Below are 18814 nucleotides of genomic sequence, written 5' to 3'. Positions count from 1 at the left end.
GTTCAGGTGTTTGCTGGGCTTTTAGTAATAGCCTGACCATGGTTCTGAGCTCCACCCCAGAAGACTGGAGGTCTGGTCTAGGAGTCGGGAACGCTCCACCCCGGCAAACTGAAGGTCTGGTCCAGGAGTCGGGAAGACTTCACCTCAGCAGACTGGAGGTCTGGCCCAGGAGTCGGGAAGGCTCCACCCCGGCAGACTGGAGGTCTGGCCCAGGAGTCGGGAAGGCTCCACCCCGGCAGACTGGAGGTCTGGCCCAGGAGTCGGGAAGGCTCCACCCCGGCAGACTGGAGGTCTGGCCCAGGAGGCGGGAAGGCTCCACCCCGGCAGACTGGAGGTCTGGCCCAGGAGTCGGGAAGGCTCCACCCTGGAAACTGGAGGTCTGGCCCAGGAGTCGGGAAGGCTCCACCCCGGCAGACTGGAGGTCTGGCCCAGGAGTCGGGAAGGCTCCACCCTGGAAACTGAAGGTCTGGTTCCGGAGTCCGGAGGGCTCCACGTGCGAGCCAGTGCGGCATGAAGGCTGCTAGCTGTGTGCACAAATTTAGTGAACAGTCTGTAGGTGACAGACAAGGACCAGGAGTGTAAGGCCAGAGTGGCAGTGCTGCAAGTACAAGCCAGAATGACTGAATGTTGTTTTTGCTGAAGGAGAAGAAATGCTGAAAGCCCCTGCGAGGGAAACCTTTGTTTGTGTTTGCTCAACTTTCTTTTAATAAAAATGGGCAAACAATGCCCTAAAACAGAAGAAACAGCGAGTGGCGTAGTCCTTAAAGCTCCAGATTTTGATGCTAGTTCTTACAATTTACTGTGTGTGTGCACACCAATGATAATTCATATAAAAATTGTTACTCTTCTAGCAATAAAAAAAAAATCCTCCAAAACTAATAATAGCAATAGATGTGCTTTAAGATATGGAGTCTATCAGCAGTGAAAAAAAATTGTAAGCTGAAAAGTTCATACATTTTCATCCTCATGTAGCGGCCTATTGCAAGTCTATTGATTGCAAAATTCATTAAGAAAACAATCTCCAAGGTAATACGGTGCTGTTATGTACAATAATAACATTCAGCAGGAACTGACTACAAGATAATAACTTTATAATCCAACATCACTCCTCGGCAGTCGGCACTGTAGGTCTCAATGCACCATAACATACCAACTTCTGGTGTTAAAGCAGTAGAGGCACACTTACCAAATACAGGAAGTCTCCAACATCGGCAACAAAGGGCTGCACAAAATATTATGGGTTTGTGATGCTACAGAAGACTGTTGCAGACTACTTACATACTGCTAGAGATGGTCAGAGACTGTGGACCACATTCAGCTTTAAAATTAACGTAATTTATTTTCGGAACAAAAACCGCATACACCGTCTGAAAATACCTGTGACCAAGACGTTGTCTATTCTGCTCCTTCAAATTTTCCGTCACTGTGGTCGAAAACGAAGTCGATTTGACCCCACTAATGATTAGAAAATCAAACTAATGTTCTTAAAATTACATTTTTTTTTGAATGAAGTCTTGGTTTTTGTATGGCCAGCATAAGTGACAGCAGGCGCAGGAAGCTTTGACAAGGGAGTCTGTCACACATAAGATAATACAGTTCTGTCTAAAAATTTGCAAAACAGTCTTTCATTTTTTTTTTTTATTTACATAAAAAATGTAATCTTTGGTTCTGATGATTCCCATCAGATTCAACCTCTAAAGCAGTGGTTCTCAACCTTTCTAGTGCCGTGACCCCTTGATAAAGTTTCACAAGCTGTGGGGACCCCTAACAGTAAAATTATTTTCGTAGCGTGGGTTGTCAGCAAGACAATGTGCGCCCCTAACCCACGGACATTTAGCGATCCCGAAGTCCCTCTTACTCGTACAATATTAAAACCCCTTATGATACATTTTAGGATGATTTCTCTTTGTTCTCCTTTCTTTCCCTTTTCTCTCTCTCTATCCTAATTTCTTGTTTTTTCCCCCATCCCTCTTTCTAGCCGTCTTTCTTGTTTTTTGTCTTATTCTTTCTCTTCCCTTTTTCTTTGTTGCTCCCCCTCTTTTCCTCTCCCTTACATTTATTCTCTATTTTTATTCCTTCTCTTACACCTTGGTGGGGGGAATGGGAGTGGCAATGCTGGGGGGAGTTCTGATCGGCCAACTTTGGTGCTCTTGATGAAGGTCATCTGCTGATCTGAGAGCTGTAGTGAGGACTTTTAATGGCAACTCTAATCACAGGTAATGCTACTCACTGGGTCTCCGACTTTGTGGTGTCTCGTTGGAGTCAGGCCCCGTACACATGTCCAAGAAACTCGACGGGCAAAACACATCGTTTTGCTCGTCGAGTTCCTTGTAAAGCCGCCGAGGATCTCGGCGAGCCAAATTTTCCCATTGACTAACGAGGAAATAGAGAACATGTTCTCTTTTTGGCCCGACGAGATCCTCGTCGGTTTCCTCGGCGAAAAGTGTACACACAACCGGTTTTCTCGGCACAATACGTCTCCCATCGAGTTTCTGGCTGAATTCTGCCGAGAAACTCGGTCGTGTGTACGGGGCCTGACACCTATGCTAAAATCAGGAGATGGGGTCTCCTCCAGCCCATCCCACTTCACATTCCTCACCAGTCAGCTGACCTCTAGTCTTTCCCCCCCCAACCCATGCCGTGAACTGAATGGGTGGCTGTTAAGTGGCTGAGTGGGCGGCCATGGACTCCAGGAACTGCCCAGCTGGGACAGCCGCAAATAGGCTGTGAGAGCGCTGCAGGCTTCAGGAATAGCCCAGGATTCGGTGACCCCTGGCAAATCATCATTTGACCCCCAAGGGGGTCCCGACCCCAGGTTGAGAACCACTGCTCTAAAGCCTCATACACACGATTGGATATCTGATGGAATCTAATCCGATGGATTTTTTCATCGGATATCCGATGAAGCTGACTTTCATCAGTCTTGCCTGAACACACCATCAGTCAAAAATCCGACCGTGCCAAAACCCAGTGACGTAAAACACTACGACGTGCTGAGAAAAATTAAGTTCAATGCTTCCGAGCATGCGTCGACTTGATTCTGAGCATGTGTGGATTTTTGACGGATGGACTTCCACACAGACGATCGTTTTTTTTTCGATCGTTTTTTTATCCACAGGAAACATTTAAAACCTGTTCTATTTTTTTTCACCGATGGAAAACAAACAGATGGGGCCCACACACGATCGGTTTGTCCGATGAAAACAGTCCGTTTTCATCTGACAAAACGATCGTGTGTACAGGACTTAATAGTATAAACAGTATATCTCTTTTGTCTGTTATACTTGGAGTAGATTCGAGATTTTGCTTCCTAATCATATAAAGTACCTCTGCATAGAGATATTTAAGAATAATTTGCCCTTTATTTTAAACTTTACATATTAACTAAATTATTCACCACACTTTTGTTAAGGTTATTATCCGATTAACAGAAACAATAATCCGCTAACTAATTGATTATGAACACTCTAGAAAAATATTTATTTGCAATCTCTATAATTTCTTTGTTGTCTTTTGCATTCACACTCTTTGAAATACATCAGAACCCAGGGTGTGAGGCCCCATACACACGACCGGTTTTCTCGGCAGAATCCAGCAAGAAACTCGATGGGAGACGTATTCTGCCGAGAAAACCGGTCGTGTGTACACTTTTCGCCGAGAAACCCGTTAGGAAACTCGTCGAGCCAAAAAGAGAGCATGTTCTCTATTTCCTCGACGGGCAATGGGAAAATTTGGCTTGACGAGTTTTTTGAGAGCCGAACAAGGAACTCGACAGGGAAAAAGATGTGTTTCGCCCGTCGAGTTTCTCGGTCGTGTGTACGCGGCCTCAGAGGTGTTGGGATTAAAATTTTTGCCTATAAATATATGTAGTGCCCCCTGGGTCTACTGGGAGCAAAGAGGTACCTCCAGAGACGAAGTGAGCTTACATTCACCCCAGGGCTGAGTCCATGGCTATAATGGGAAGTTAGAACAGAATTTGGGCACCAGTCACTTTAAAGCGGAGGTTCACCCATACCTTACACATTTTCCCCTTCGCTTCATGCTCGTTTTGTCTAGGGGAATCGGCTATTTGTTTTAAAATATGATCCGTACTTACCCGTTTACGAGATGCATCTTCTCCGCCGCTTCCGGGTATGGGCTGCGGGACTGGGCATTCCTTCTTGATTGACAGTCTTCCGAGAGGCTTCCGACGGTCGCATCCATCGCGTCACGATTTTCCGAAAGAAGCCGAACGTCGGTGCGCAGGCGCAGTATAGAGCCGCACCGACGTTCGGCTTCTTTCGGCTACGAGTGACGCGATGGATGCGACCGTCGGAAGCCTCTCGGAAGACTGTCAATCAAGAAGGAACGCCCGCTCCCGAAGACCCATACCCGGAAGCGACGAAAGAAGATGCATCTCGAAAACAGGTAAGTACGGATCATATTTTAAAACAAATAGCCGATTCCCCTAGACAAAACGAGCAGGAATCTAAGGGGAAAAAAAAAGGAATTGGGTGAACTCCCGCTTTAAGTATTCTTCAATGCTTTAATGGGAACTTGAAAGAAGTAGTAGGAGAGAGGGTTAGGGGAGGTTTCAGATACCAATTGCGGATCACTTACAGACTCCTTGAATCCAAAGGCAAACAGCTTTCTCTTTTAGCAGATCTTGAATACCTGAATAGGCCTCTCACACAGACCTAGCAAGCGGTAGAATTTTTGGACAAGCCTCTCTCACACACTTAGCAGCCAATAAAAATCCTGGATAAGCCTCTCTCACCGACTCGGCAGCCAGGAGCTAGTTACCTTAATTTAGATTTGTAGAATAGGATTCAGCTTCACAATGTTCGAACTTTTAAGCCATCCGGCAACACTGTAATGCCACGTACACACACTCGGAATTTCCGACCGTGTGTAGGCCCCATCGGACATTTTTGTTGGAATTTCTGACAACAAAACTTTGAGAGCTGGTTCTCAAATTTTCCGACAACAAAATCCGTTCTCGTAAATACCGATTCTGTGTAGACAATTTCGATGCACAAAATTCCACGCATGCTCTGAATCAAGTACGAGACGGAAGCGCTCGGTCTGGAGATAGCACATTCGTCACGCTGTAACAGACTAAAAAGCACGAGGCTGAAAAGCACGAATCGTCTCGCTCCAAACTTCTACTAACACCACTGGTATTGAACTTCCCTTTAATAGTGCCGTCATACTTGTTGTACGTGACCGCGTTCTTGGCGATTGGAATTTCCGACAACATTTGTGCAACCGTGTGTATGCAAGACAAGTTTGAGCCAACATCCGTCGGAAAAAAAAATCTACGGGTTTGTTGTCAGAATGTCCGATCGTCTGTGTGAGGCCTAAGAGTAGTTTAGATATAGTCACCAGGCCCTCTTTCGAGACCAACCTTCATCCTGGCTCTCTCCAGCAAGAGTCCTCCACTGGATCTCCTCAGCTTGGCTTGGCTTCTTCCACACAGGCAAGACAGCCTAATGGCCACCTCAGGACCAGTAGACCCCAGACAGGCTTCTACTTGCAGAACTTGCAGCAACACATCCTCAGGCCAGGATGGCCACGAGGTGAAGACTGACTAGAGCACATGGCATCTGTCCAATAAATACCCCTTCCCAGAATGCACAGCAGCCAGGAACTTCCTACTGGGCTGTTTCTAGAAAAACAATATTCATTAGAGCTCAACCCAGTTGTAATTCTCACACCGTCCTGTGGTACCAGTGACACCTACTGGCAACAGCGAGTAATGCACAACTTAGTCAAGTTTAGAACAGAACCAAATAAACTATATACAATCAATCTGAGCCGTTTAATGACCCGATTCTTGGCCAGAAGCCACATCGTTAAAATTTCCATGCAGAAAGACAGCTTCTGTGTCCTGGTTCCAGGTGGCACTTTCATCACTAGTGTTTAAGCAAAGTTTCTTGGCTCCTCTCCATTATCTCATCGTGTTCTGTTCTTTTGCTGATTCCTTTAAAACTGAGAATGATTCCATCAGGCAGATGTTTTCCAAGTGGATTTTATCATAATTGTGGATAACGCATCTGTAGTCTTACCAAACCATCTGTTTTTGTTGGCTTTGCTTCTAGATCATAATTTTCTTTGTATCAAATTTAGCCCTACACACTGTTACACCTACGTGCCCTCATCCTGTATGATGCTTGGACATTATTAGGTAGATTCAGTAAGAGTTAGGCCGACTTATCAGTAGATAAGTCGGCCTAACTCAGAATCTACGCCGACTTATGTTTAAGCGTATGCTCAAACAGAAATACGCTTAAACATATCTAAGATACGACGGCTTGCGCCGTCCTATCTTAGATTGCAATATTTTGGATGGCCGCTAGGTGGCGCTTTCATTGCGGTCGGCGTAGAATATGTAAATGAGGAGATACGCCGATTCACGAACGTACGCCCGGCCGACGCAGTACTTTTACGCCGTTTGAGTAAGAGATAGGCCGCGTAAAGTTAGAGCTAGGCCCTAGTGGAATAGTAATTTTAAGTATGGCCGCCGTTCCCGCCGCGAAATTCGAAATTTTTACTTAGTTTGCGTAAGTCGTCCGCGAATCGGGATTTACGTAGTTTACGTCCACGTCTAAATCAATAGGCCCGTGCCGCGTACTTAGCCGCAATGCACACTGGGAAATGTAGGCGCCCGGCGCATGCGCAGTTTGAAAAAAACTTAAAAAACATGAGGTCAAGCCTCATTAACATTAAACCCCCCCCCCCCCCCCCCAACACATTTGAATTAGGCGCCCTTACGCCCGCCGATTTAGGCTACGCCGTCGTAACTTAGCAGGCAAGTACATTGTGAATCATGTACTTGTGTAGCTAACTTACGGCGGCGTAGCTTAAATTCCTTAAGCTACGCCGCCGCAAAGTTGCAGCATTCTACCTGAATCTACCTATATGCTTGCAGAGATCGGGCAATTTATTGCTAGCCTTTCTGTAACAATTGTATCATACTGACAGTGTTGAAATAATATCAAATTGTGGCTTAAAGTGGTTTGCAAACCCTATTACACCACTTTCCTATTATTATTATTTTTTTGGGGCGGAACACCGCTATTAACCACTTAAGCCCCGGACCATTTGGCTGTGATTCGGCACTTCGTCGCTTTAACTGACAATTGCGTGGTCATGCGACGTGGCTCCCAAACAAAATTAACGTCTTTCCCCCCCCCCACAAATAGAGCTTTTGGTGGTATTTGATAACCTCTGCTGTTTTTATTTTTTGCGCTATAAACAAAAATAGAGCGACAATTAAAAAAAAAAATAAAGCAATATTTTTTTACTTTTTGCTATAATAAATATCCCCCAAAAATATATATAAAAAACATTTTTTTTCCTCAGTTTAGGCCGATACGTATTCTTCTACATATTTTTGGTAAAAAAAAAAATTGCGATAAGCGTTTATTGATTGGTTTGCGCAAAAGTTATAGCCAAAAGTAAAAGTCTACAAAATAGGGGATAGTTTTATAGCATTTTTATTAATAATTTTTCTTTTTACTAGTAATGTCTGTGATCAGCAATTTTTTATCAAGACTGCAACATTATGGCGGACACATCAGACACTTTTGACGCCATTTTGGGACCATTGTCATTGATACAGCGATCAGTGCTATAAAAATGCACTGATTACTGTAAAAATGACACTGGCAGTGAAGGGGTTAACCACTTGGGGGCGCTGAAGGGGTTAGGTGTGTCCTAGGGAGTGCTTCTAGCTGTAGGGGGATGGGCTGTGTGTGACACGACACTGATCAGCGCTCCAGATTACAGGGAGCGGTTATCAGTGTCCTGTCACTAGGAAGAATGGGGAAATGCTTGTTTACATCAGTTGTTCCCCGTTCTTCCTCTCCATGAGACGATCGCGGGTATCCCCACAGACATCAAGTCCACGGGACCCGCGGTTGGACTCACGGAGCTCACGGCGGGCGTGAGCGCGCCCACAATGCTGCATCTTAAAGGGGACGTATATATGTCAATCTGCCCACAGGAGGCAGTGTCTACCTATATATGCGTGAGCTGGTCCTTAAGTGGTTAATTTGTAAACCCCTTTATCAGTGCCATCTTAACAGCATCATGGGCCCCTGGGCAAAGAAATGCTCTGGGGCCCCTACAATGATGACAGTGCAGGTAAACAGACATCAAGTAGGTAGGAGGCAGACCGCCTCCCCTGTGTATCTATCACTCTCAGTGCCATCATGGGCCCCCCAATTTCGGGGCAGCGTGGGCTCAAAGACCAGCTGCTTTGGGGAAAGTGCAGGGGCCCCCATGCAGCTGGGGCCCCTGGGCAGTGCCCAGGTGTGCCCTCTCATTAAGACAGCCCTGCCCTTTATTGATACAGTTTGTTCTAAATTGTATTTGTGTCATACTCACCCTCTTGCCCCACCTCTTATATAATTTCATTGACCCAAGAGTAGTTTGGTGTCTCACTGCTGGCTACAGTGGGAAGATCCAATGCTGGGGCATTTTAGACTACTTTCACACCGGGGCCACGCCGCGTTAGCGGTAAAGTGCCGCTAAAACAACTTACTGACGCTGCTTGCAGGACTTTTTTTTCCCGTCCCACAGGTGCACTGCCCCAGTGTAAAAGCACTGGGGTAGCATGGGAGCCAGTTTTCAGGCTCTTTACAGACACTCATTTTAGCACTAAAACGCCTGAAAAATGTATTCAGTGTGAAAGTAGCCTTAATATAAGAGAGAAATGCCTTGCTTTATCTGTGACATGGTACTGAGAGGAGAGAGACAAAATGAGGTTTGTGTTGATGTCCCTTAATCTCTCTGGGGATAAAACAATGCTTCATTGTACGGCCTATCAGATAGAAGATGGAGAAGTCAGTGAATCGAGTTTGGCAGCTGCTCTTTGCTGCGTTACAGCTGGGAGAAAACCCTGCTTTACACTCATGTACCTGACAACGGCAGCTGAGCATTTCATGCATACTTTAAGTATAACATTTTAGGAAATTGATTGTAAAACAAAACAGTAACTTTTGTACTTCTAAGTAAAAAAAAGTTTTTTTATATATACTTGTGTCATCTATCTATCTATCTATCTATCTATCTATCTATCTATCTATCTATCTATCTATCTATCTATCTACCTATACTGTATAAACCACAGTTAAAAAAAATAAAAAATTCCCCTGCAAGTCCATGTCATAATGTGCTAGTATGCATTACATATGCATTACATACTAGCACATTATGAGAGACTTACCTTAAAACGAAGCTCTCCAGTGATGTGCTGTCATCACTGACAGAGCTTCCATCTTCGCCCAGTCTTCCTTACGGTTTGTGGCCTCTGGCTACATGAGTTTACGGCATGGGCTCCGAAGGTCTGGCAACATCAGAGCGCCTGCAGCGGTGACGTCACCGGTTTCATGTAGTACCTACAGGTAGGCTTACATGTAGGTACAACTTAGTTTACTACCACTTTTTACCCCCTTCATGACCAGGGCATTTTTTGCTATTCTGCTTTTATTTAATTGGCAATTGCGCAGTAATGCAACACTGTACCCAAATGAAATTTAGATCATTTTTTCCATAAAAATTGAGCGTTATTTCGGTGGTATTTGTTCACCACTGTTTTTTTTTATTTTTTATTATATAAATAGAAAAACCCCATTTAAAAAAAAAATATATATATATTTCTTACTTACTGCTATAAAACATATTCAATAAAGAAAAATCTAATTTCTTCATACATCTGAATGGAAATTGTCCTGTTAAACCAATGTATGGCCACCGTGCTGCAGCTCAGTTTCAGGGTCTTGGCAATCTTCTTATAGCCTAGGCCGTCTTTTTATAGAGCAACAACTATTTTTTTTAGATCCTCAGAGAGTTCTTTGCCATGAGGTGCCATTTTGAACTTCCAGTGACCAGTATGAGAGAGTGAGAGCGATAACCTCAAATTTAACACACCTGCTCCCCATTCACACCTAAGACCTTGTAACACTAACGAGTCACATGACTCCGGGGAGGGAAAATGGCTAATTGGGCCCAATTAGCCATTTTCACTTAGAGGTGTAATGACTTGTTGCCAGTGGTTGTGTGTTGAGTTTTTTTGAGGGGACAGCAAATTTACACTGTTATACAAGCTGTACACTCACTACTTTATATTGTAGCAAAATGTAATTTCTTCAGTGTTGTCACATGAAAAGATATAATAAGTTATTTACAAAAATTTGAGGGGTGTACTCCATTTTGTCAATTACTGTGTTTATATATATATATATATATATATATATATATATATATATATATATATATATGAACACAGTATAGCACAATAAGGTATTTAGCGGTTTATATTTACAAACATGATTGCATTTTCATGTTCTGTGTACTGTGGGACACCAGATATAGTGAATGCAGGGTCCTCTGTTTAGTAACACTTTAACCCAAAAAAGTATCTTCTATATTTATCATTCTCCTCCAAATCTCCAATTAATTTTATTTTTTATTTTTTTGCTGTTGATCTGACTTCCTGTAAGAAGGTGGTGATGTTCATTCTCCATGGTCCCACTGTATGTAGAGACGTAGCCACCCTCCCCCTCCCCATATGGACTGGGAACTATGGGATTTGTGGTCTGCATAGAGCGGTGCATATAAACACAACTAATGTGCTACTTTTTCAAAACAAATGGAAGTGAGGGGAAAAGAAGAGATTTGGGAACTCACGGAGGACATTACAGAAAAACACAGTAGGATATGATTTAAAGTGATTATAAACAATCACCTTATAAAACAACCCATTCAGTTTAAAACAGAAATGGAAGGCAAAGCATTTTTGTATGGATATAAAAAAAAAAAATAAAAAAAAACCCATCATGAATATGTTTTTTTCCCGTTTTTTTAAGTGATCACTTTCCCTATGTTGTCATCTGCATAGGAGCTTGTGGGAGGAGAAGCAGTAGCACACTGGGCTTTGCAATAAAAAGCTGTGCAGCGGACAAGTCTAATCATTGGAGGAGAGCACACTGAGTTCCCAGCACAGCTAGAAAACTGACCATGTTGTGCAATTCTGCTTAGTGTGGTCAGTTTTTAATAGAAAAGCAAGGGGAACTGACAGGAACACCAGGGATTTCACATCAAGGAAGAAATACAAAGAGAACAGGATACTTTCTCAAGTACAGTGGGGATCGAAAGTTTGGGCACCCCAGGTAAAAATTTGTATTAATGTGCATAACGAAGCCAAGGAAAGATGGAAAAATCTCCAAAAGGCATCAAATTACAGATTAGACATTCTTATAATATGTAAAAAAAAAGTTAGATTTTATTTCCATCATTTACACTTTCAAAATTACAGAAAACAAAAAAAAAATGGCGTCTGCAAAATTTTGGGCACCCTGCAGAATTTATAGCATGCACTGCCCCCTTTGCAAAGCTGAGACCTGCCAGTGTCATGGATTGTTCTCAATCATCGTCTGGGAAGACCAGGTGAGGTCAATCTCAAAGGTTTTAAATGCCCAGACTCATCTGACCTTGCCCCAACAATCAGCACCATGGGTTCTTCTAAGCAGTTGTCTAGAAAACTGAAACTGAAAATAGTTGACGCTCACAAAGCTGGAGAAGGCTATAAGAAGATAGCAAAGCGTTTTCAGATGTCAATGTCCTCTGTTCGGAATGTAATTAAGAAATAACAGTCATCAGGAACAGTGGAAGTTAAAGCAAGATCTGGAAGACCAAGAAAAATATCAGACAGAACAGCTCGCAGGATTGTGAGAAAAGCAATTCAAAACCCACGTTTGACTGCACGATCCCTCCAGAAAGATCTGGCAGACACTGGAGTTGTGGTACACTATTCCACTATAAAGAGATACTTGTACAAATATGGTCTTCATGGAAGAGTCATCAGAAGAAAACCTCTTCTACGTCCTCACCACAAAAATCTGCGTTTGAACTTTGCAAATGAACATATAGACAATTCTGATGCATTTTGGAAACAAGTCCTGTGGACCGATGAGGTTAAAATAGAACTTTTTGGCCGGAATGAGCAAAGGTACGTTTGGAGAAGAAAGGGCACAGAATTTAATGAAAAGAACCTCTGTCCAACTGTTAATCATGGGGGTGGATCAATCATGCTTTGGGGTTGTATTGCAGCCAGTGGCACAGGGAACATTTCACGAGTAGAAGGAAAAATGGATTCAATAAAATTTCAGCAAATTTTGGATGGTAACTTGATGCCATCTGTGAAAAAGCTGAAGTTAAAGAGAGGATGGCTTCTACAAATGGATAATGATCCTAAACACACCTCAAAATCCACGGGGGATTACATCAAGAGGCGTAAACTGAAGGTTTTGCCATGGCCTTCACAATCTCCTGACCTCAACATAATTGAAAATCTATGTATAGACCTTAAAAGAGCAGTGCGTGACAGACAGCCCAGAGATCTCAAAGAACTGGAAGACTTTTGTAAGGAAGAATGGGCAAAGATACCTCAAACAAGAATTGAAAGACTCTTGGCTGGCTACAAGCTGTGATACTTGCCAAAGGGGGCAGTACAAGATATTAACTCTGCAGGGTGCTCAAACTTTTGCAGACGCCATTTTTTTGTTTTCTAAAATCTAACTTTTTTGGACATATTATAAGATTGTCTAATCTATAATTTGATGCCTTTTGGAGATTTTTCCATCTTTCCTTGGCTTCGTTATGCACATTAATACAAATTTTTACCTGGGGTGCCCAAACTTTCGATCCCCACTGTACATGGTACAGCAGGCACATATCAGGAACATGAATTGTTGGGGTAACAAACATTTTAACGGAAATTAGAAAACAGGGTCATTAAGTAGTGAATGTGTATGGGTTATTTTTGGAGAATAAGTACCGGTATATGGTTTATTGTCACTTTAAGAGAACAAGTCCATTCCATTTTTATCATCTACAGTTGTATTCAAAATTATTCAACCCCCACTGAAATTGATTGTTTTGGCCAGTTTGACATTGATTTTGATCATTCAGTCATCCTGCTTACAATTAAATCAAAGAGGCACGTGTAGGTCAGACAAATATAACATAACATTTATAATGAAATAACCACAAATGTCTTTTCTGTGCTCACATCATTATCAGTTTTATTCAACCCCCAAGTGACATTCAATCTTAGTACTTAGTACAACATCCTTTTAAAGTTATAACAGCTTTTAAACGTGAAGCATAGCTTGACACAAGTGTCTTGCAGCGATCTACGGGTATCTTCGCCCATTCGTCATGGGCAAAAGCCTCCAGTTCAGTCACATTCTTAGGCTTGCGCACTGCAACTGCTTTCTTTAAGTCCCACCAGAGGTTCTCAATCGGATTTAAGTCTGGTGACTGCGATGGCCACTCCAAAATGTTCCAGCCTTTAATCTGCAACCATGCTCTAGTGGACTTGGAGGTATGCTTGGGATCATTGTCCTGTTGAAAGGTCCAACGTCTCCCAAGCCTCAGGTTTGTGACGGAATGCATCACATTGTCATCCACTATCTCCTGGTACTGAAGAGAATTCATGGTACCTTGCACACGCTGAAGCTTCCCTGTACCTGCAGAAGCAAAACAGCCCCAAAGCATGATTGACCCCCCGCCATGCTTCAAAGTAGGCAAGGTGTTCTTTTCATCATAGGCCTTGTTCTTCCTCCTCCAAACATAGCGTTGATCCATGGGCCCAAACAGTTCTAATTTTGTTTCATCAGTCCACAGAACACAATCCCAAAACTTCTGTGGTTTGTCCACATGACTTTTGGCATACTGCAGTCGACTCTTCTTATTCTTTGGAGACAGCAAGGGGGTGCGCCTGGGAGTTCTGGCATGGAGGCCTTCATTACGCAGTGTGCGCCGTATTGTCTGAGCAGAAACTTCAGTACCCACATCTGACAAATCTTTTCTCAGTTCCTCAGCAGTCACACGGGGACTTTTCTCCACTCTACGCTTCAGGTAGCGCACAGCAGTCAAAGTCAGCATCTTCTTTCTGCCACGACCAGGTAGCGTTTCAACAGTGCCCTTTGCCTTGAATTTGCGAATGATGCTTCCTATGGTGTCTCTAGGTATGTTTAACATCTTTGCAATCTTCTTATAGCCATTGCCCTTCCTGTGAAGAGTAATCACCTCTTCTCTTGTCTTCCTGGACCATTCTCTTGACTTCCCAATGTTTGTAACCACACCAGTAAATGTCTAGAAGGATCTGAGTATCACAGTCATTTTAAAGCTGCCTGATTGGTGCTTATTAGGCTTTATTGCTGCTCCCTGACATCCACAGGTGTTTTCAATACCTGATTGAAAACACTTCAATGAACCTCTGTTCTTCAGAGTGGTAGTCTTTAAGGGGTTGAATAATTGTGTAAATGAAGAATTCACAAAAGAAACATTTACTACTGTATTACAAAACCAATTGATGTCATTTTAGTTGCATATGGTTCTTTAAGAAGTCCTTGTAGGATTTCATTCTGAATACAATTACAAATGTACAATAAATTCCCTAAAACCCTTTACAGCATTGGGGGGTTGAATAATTTTGAACACAACTGTAAGTTGCCAATAAAGACGGTTCCTTTCACAGAAGCTTAAGGTGTGCTGGCAGTATATCTTTTTTTGATTACTGTGGCGCCATCCACCAGTTGCTCCGACGCCCTGTCATTGGGTGTAAATTGGTCTGCTGTACAATGGAGATATCTCTATGAGGCATCTCAAAGCTGGCAAGCCTGACCTGCTGGGCGATATTAGTTTCGGGAAGACCAATTCTTTATTCCTCCTACCTACATCAAAGAATGATTCGGATCTGAGAGAGAGAAAAACATTAAGCAGCCAAAAAACAGAACATCAGCAAACAGAAGGGAACGCGGAAACACAAAACCAAAGTCTGAACAAAACCGTGCCTCTTTTCTGAGCCGTGACCTGTTTTCTCCATTGGCCGCCTGCTGTTCCCCTTCCTTGCATAGCATGGCAATGATGACTGACACAACGTCCTGAATTCAAAGTGGCTCCGTGTTATTGAAGTCCGCCGATTGTTCTTTGTGGCGTAACTCCCCCACTCTCCCTGGGCCCTCGTACACTTCTCTCCGTCACAGTCTGTGAATCGCTGAAACCAGACAGAATTAATGGAGTCCCCTCCAGTGCCTACCTGTCATCTAATGCTATGCGGGCAATATAGCAAGGCGAGATAATACATATTTATTTTATTGGCTTTCTTTCTTCTCGGTTTAGGCCGCTGCCCGCGCCCTTGAGAGCTTTATATGAGCGATGTGGCTGCATAAGGTATTCTGCTCGGCTGTAAAATGCTGAATTTTGTAGAGAGCGGAGCTGGCCTTTAATGCAGAACCGCAGGCAGGGAGCAAAATCATTCATAAACGTATAAAGCGAAATGCTGTTCACCCAGGATTGCTTTCGTGTTCGCATGCAGTGTTCGGAAGAAAAAAAAAAATTAACATTGGTTTAAATTTAAGAAATAAAGCTTGACTTAGACACTTGTTACCCTGGGATATCACATAGCTTTGCATATAAAATCGCCATATCCCTAAATTTTCTTTAGCTGTGCTTTGAGAGCTGTCATCCCTGGGCCAGAACAAGGTAAATATTCTTTGTTTATATTCTGCTTTTCTAAGTCCTTGCCTGACTGCAGACAACCACTGAACACGGGACATCGGCTGCTTTAATTTAGTGTCTTCTCTGCTTAGAGCCAGAAAGGATGCTTTCAGGCCGCACTCATGTAATCAGAGGAGAATGCAAATTGCTAGAAACAGGCAGTTCTTGCATGAGTTTAGCCAAGTTTGCTCATCCTCCCATTTTCCCATGATTTTAGACATGCTATTCTGTAATGCACCATGCATGTAGTTTGGTAGGGATGGGGAAGCAATATGCAGTTGCCTACAGTATATGATGAGATAAGCAGGGCTTTTTTTCAGGGGGGACTTGGGGGAACTCAGTTCCACCACCTCTGGCTCAGACCCTTTGGTGCCTGCTCACCACAATCACTTGTAAACACAGAAGTCTGGTTTCTGTGTTTACAAGTGACAGCTCTGCACTCAGGGTCGTGCTTGAGTTCCTGCACCTATTTTCTGAGAAAAAAAGCTCTGGAGATAAGTCATCTCCCACTGATCCAACTGCTATAGAATAATATGTCCCATGATGGAGAGCCACATTCCAAGCACACTTCTCATACTCCTTATGGTCGCATTCTGATCAGATCTAAGTAAACACCTAGGCAGGTGTAGCAGTGCCCCCGTGGGGTCGCTGAGTGTAGTAGTTCAACTTGTCACCCTGCCCAGCCCAGCATTTACTTGCAGTCACTCCTCACTGAACAATGAACAGCTTGTTTTTGTTGTTTTATTGAGGGGATATAACTTGGATGGGGAAAGGGGAACATGGGATGCCCGGATTAATAGCAGAAATAGATAATGGATTGGAACCTCTATCCACAGTCTCTAAAGCTTCAGACTCCACCAGCACAACACTACTTTAATGACCTGTTACTTCCTCTACCGTGCAATACTCAGTTTCTGGCACAGTTAGCACATGGTTAGGCCCCACCCTTAATAAGGTCTAACAGTTCAGGATTATTAGCCATTTTCTGGCAAGGGCCTGCAGACCCCTTTGGTTTAATAACCAATGGCATTGAAGAAAAATAGTCTTTTGTGCTAGTTGTACTTTAGTGGACTACTAGTCCCAGTCAGTCCTGTGCAAACTCTGCCAACCCTCATGGCTGCAGCAGCCCAAATTCCCTGCCAGTAACATTACAGTCTCTCCCGCTGGCTCTACAGCCACTCCTGGATGTCACTCACCGAACCACAGATGGATCCATGGGTGTCCGCTGACATTTTTTCAGAGGGGGGCGCTTCGGCAGCGGTGATACACAGTCGCATTTAACCCTTTCTTAAAACGCTAACGGGGGTTAAAAGCGCCGCGCTAGCGGCCAAATAGCGCAGCTAAAGCAATGGTTACTGACAGGCAGACCTGATTGGACATCCTGTGTTAAAGGGGCCTAAGGCCAGTTTAGTCAGGAGGCAACCAACCTACCAGCATTTCTTTGGTATGGGGGAGGAAACCCACACATGCACAACGATGATGTACAAACTCCATGCAGACAGTGTTCTGGCCAGGAATCAAACCAAGGAACTCATTGCTGAAACTAAGCCATTAAGCCACTGTGCTGACCAGTCCACTGGGTTGGATTACAGGTCACAATGTTGAATTTAAAAAGCACATACAACATTTAGATGCAAATAGATTGGTGACATATATGGCTTTAAGGCATTTAAACATAAAGTTTCTTAAATTATTTCATTTTTCTTATTTCCTGTCCATAGAATCGAAAAAGAAGAAAAAGGAGGGGAAGAAGCAAGACAAGATGGTAGACTGAACAACAACAAGAAGCCCAGAAAAGGACACACGACCTCTGAGGGGCGCACCTGAGCCCACTGCAAAGTGGCTTAACAAACTGTCTACCTGTACTAGAGGAAGGGAAGAGGGGAACATACTCTGTACAATTTAGTCTATTACTCGGTGGTGGGAGAAATTTCTTTTAAACCATAACACATTGTTAGGGGATGTCTTTAGATGTATATAGAGGAAAGGGGCTTAGAATTTTGTTTTCTTGTTTTGTAGGTGGGCTTGGGGTATATATTATACCATATTATTTCTATTAATACTACATCCCAAACAAGCAAGCAGTGACCTTCTAGTGGCTGTGGAACTACACATCCCAGCATAGACCATATTGGGATTTGTATATTCTCAGCAGCTAGACACCCACAAGTTGCCTCTCTTGGGACATTTTACAAGGATTTAACCATTGCATCATCTAAAAAATGTAATACTGACTAATAAAAGCAACAAAAGCCAAAATAGCAAATAAAATGACAGTTGATTGTGCGTTACATGACTTGTATAGGTGTAACCAATGCAAAATAATTCATTTAAAAAATATGTTCAAGAGTTGTTTTAGTCCTAAATAGAGCAGAGAAGGTCAAGAACCTTTGTCAGTTTTATTTAAGATGCTTCTGAGATTATTCAGAATTCATTGACAGGTGCATTTGACCTACAATTGCATTCCTTTGGACCTGGAGTGATCTGCTCCAAGTAGGTTTTAAATTTCCATAGACTTGTATAGGAATGCAAAACCCATTTGAAGTAAACAAAAGCCTGTCTACAAAAACCCTTTTGCTGTTTTTTTCTTTAGTAAGTTTTCCCCTCACTTCCTGTCATGTCACTGTAACAGGAAGTTAGAATAATCTTTCCACTGGGTATATAGACAGTCATAGTACTGCTGTTTTTGCTGCTAACTGGGTCTCCATTAGCAAGATTTTATCACTTCCTGTTGGGTCATTGGGACAGGAAATGACCTCTCCAGCGGGAACACAGACAGGAATAATAACTCAATAGAAATCTCAAACTTTCCTCAAGTCTATCCAAATATAAAGAAAGACTGGTTGTGTTCCTAGCAAAAGATTATATATTCTGTTTGCTGACTAATTGTATTAACTTTGCATTTTTATGTTTCTCTTGATGGTTAGCATGATACTCTGCTACTAAGGTATTTGCTGTACTGCTTGGCAGATAATGGGATTAAAGTATAACTCCACCGAAACATTTTTCTTGACTTTATGTTAGATTGAAACATATTTTTAGAGCTCTTAAGTATTGCTGCCCCTGAGCCTGGTGTGGAAATCATCAGCCAGTCCCTGCTATTCTCCACTTTATAGGCCATTCTTGTAACCATATGGAATTCACTATAGAGCCCGCTCCTGCTTAATGGAAGAGTATCCATGGCAATATATGACCCGAATATATGGGGTAAGCACAGGGCCGCCACCAGGAATTATGGGGCCCCTTACACAGCTTTAGGCAT

At 43.0% G+C, this 18814-nt stretch overlaps 1 protein-coding gene across 2 annotated transcripts in view; it reads left to right on the top strand.

Annotated features, from left to right (window-relative positions):
* PTN (pleiotrophin) overlaps positions 1-18553 on the top strand; it is a 121262-nt gene extending 102709 nt beyond the window's left edge. For both annotated transcript variants that reach the window (XM_040345686.1, XM_040345687.1), the window contains exon 5: positions 17274-18553. In XM_040345686.1, coding sequence (XP_040201620.1) covers positions 17274-17326 — 53 coding nt within the window. In that variant the 3' untranslated portion in view covers positions 17327-18553. The remainder of the gene's footprint in view (positions 1-17273) is intronic.
* Positions 18554-18814: the final 261 nt, after the last annotated feature.

This window comes from Rana temporaria, chromosome 3 (genome assembly GCF_905171775.1).
Source record: "Rana temporaria chromosome 3, aRanTem1.1, whole genome shotgun sequence".
NCBI lineage: Eukaryota > Metazoa > Chordata > Amphibia > Anura > Ranidae > Rana > Rana temporaria.
The sequence above is the reverse complement of the archived record's forward strand: the minus strand, read 5'-3'. Positions and strand labels throughout refer to the sequence as shown.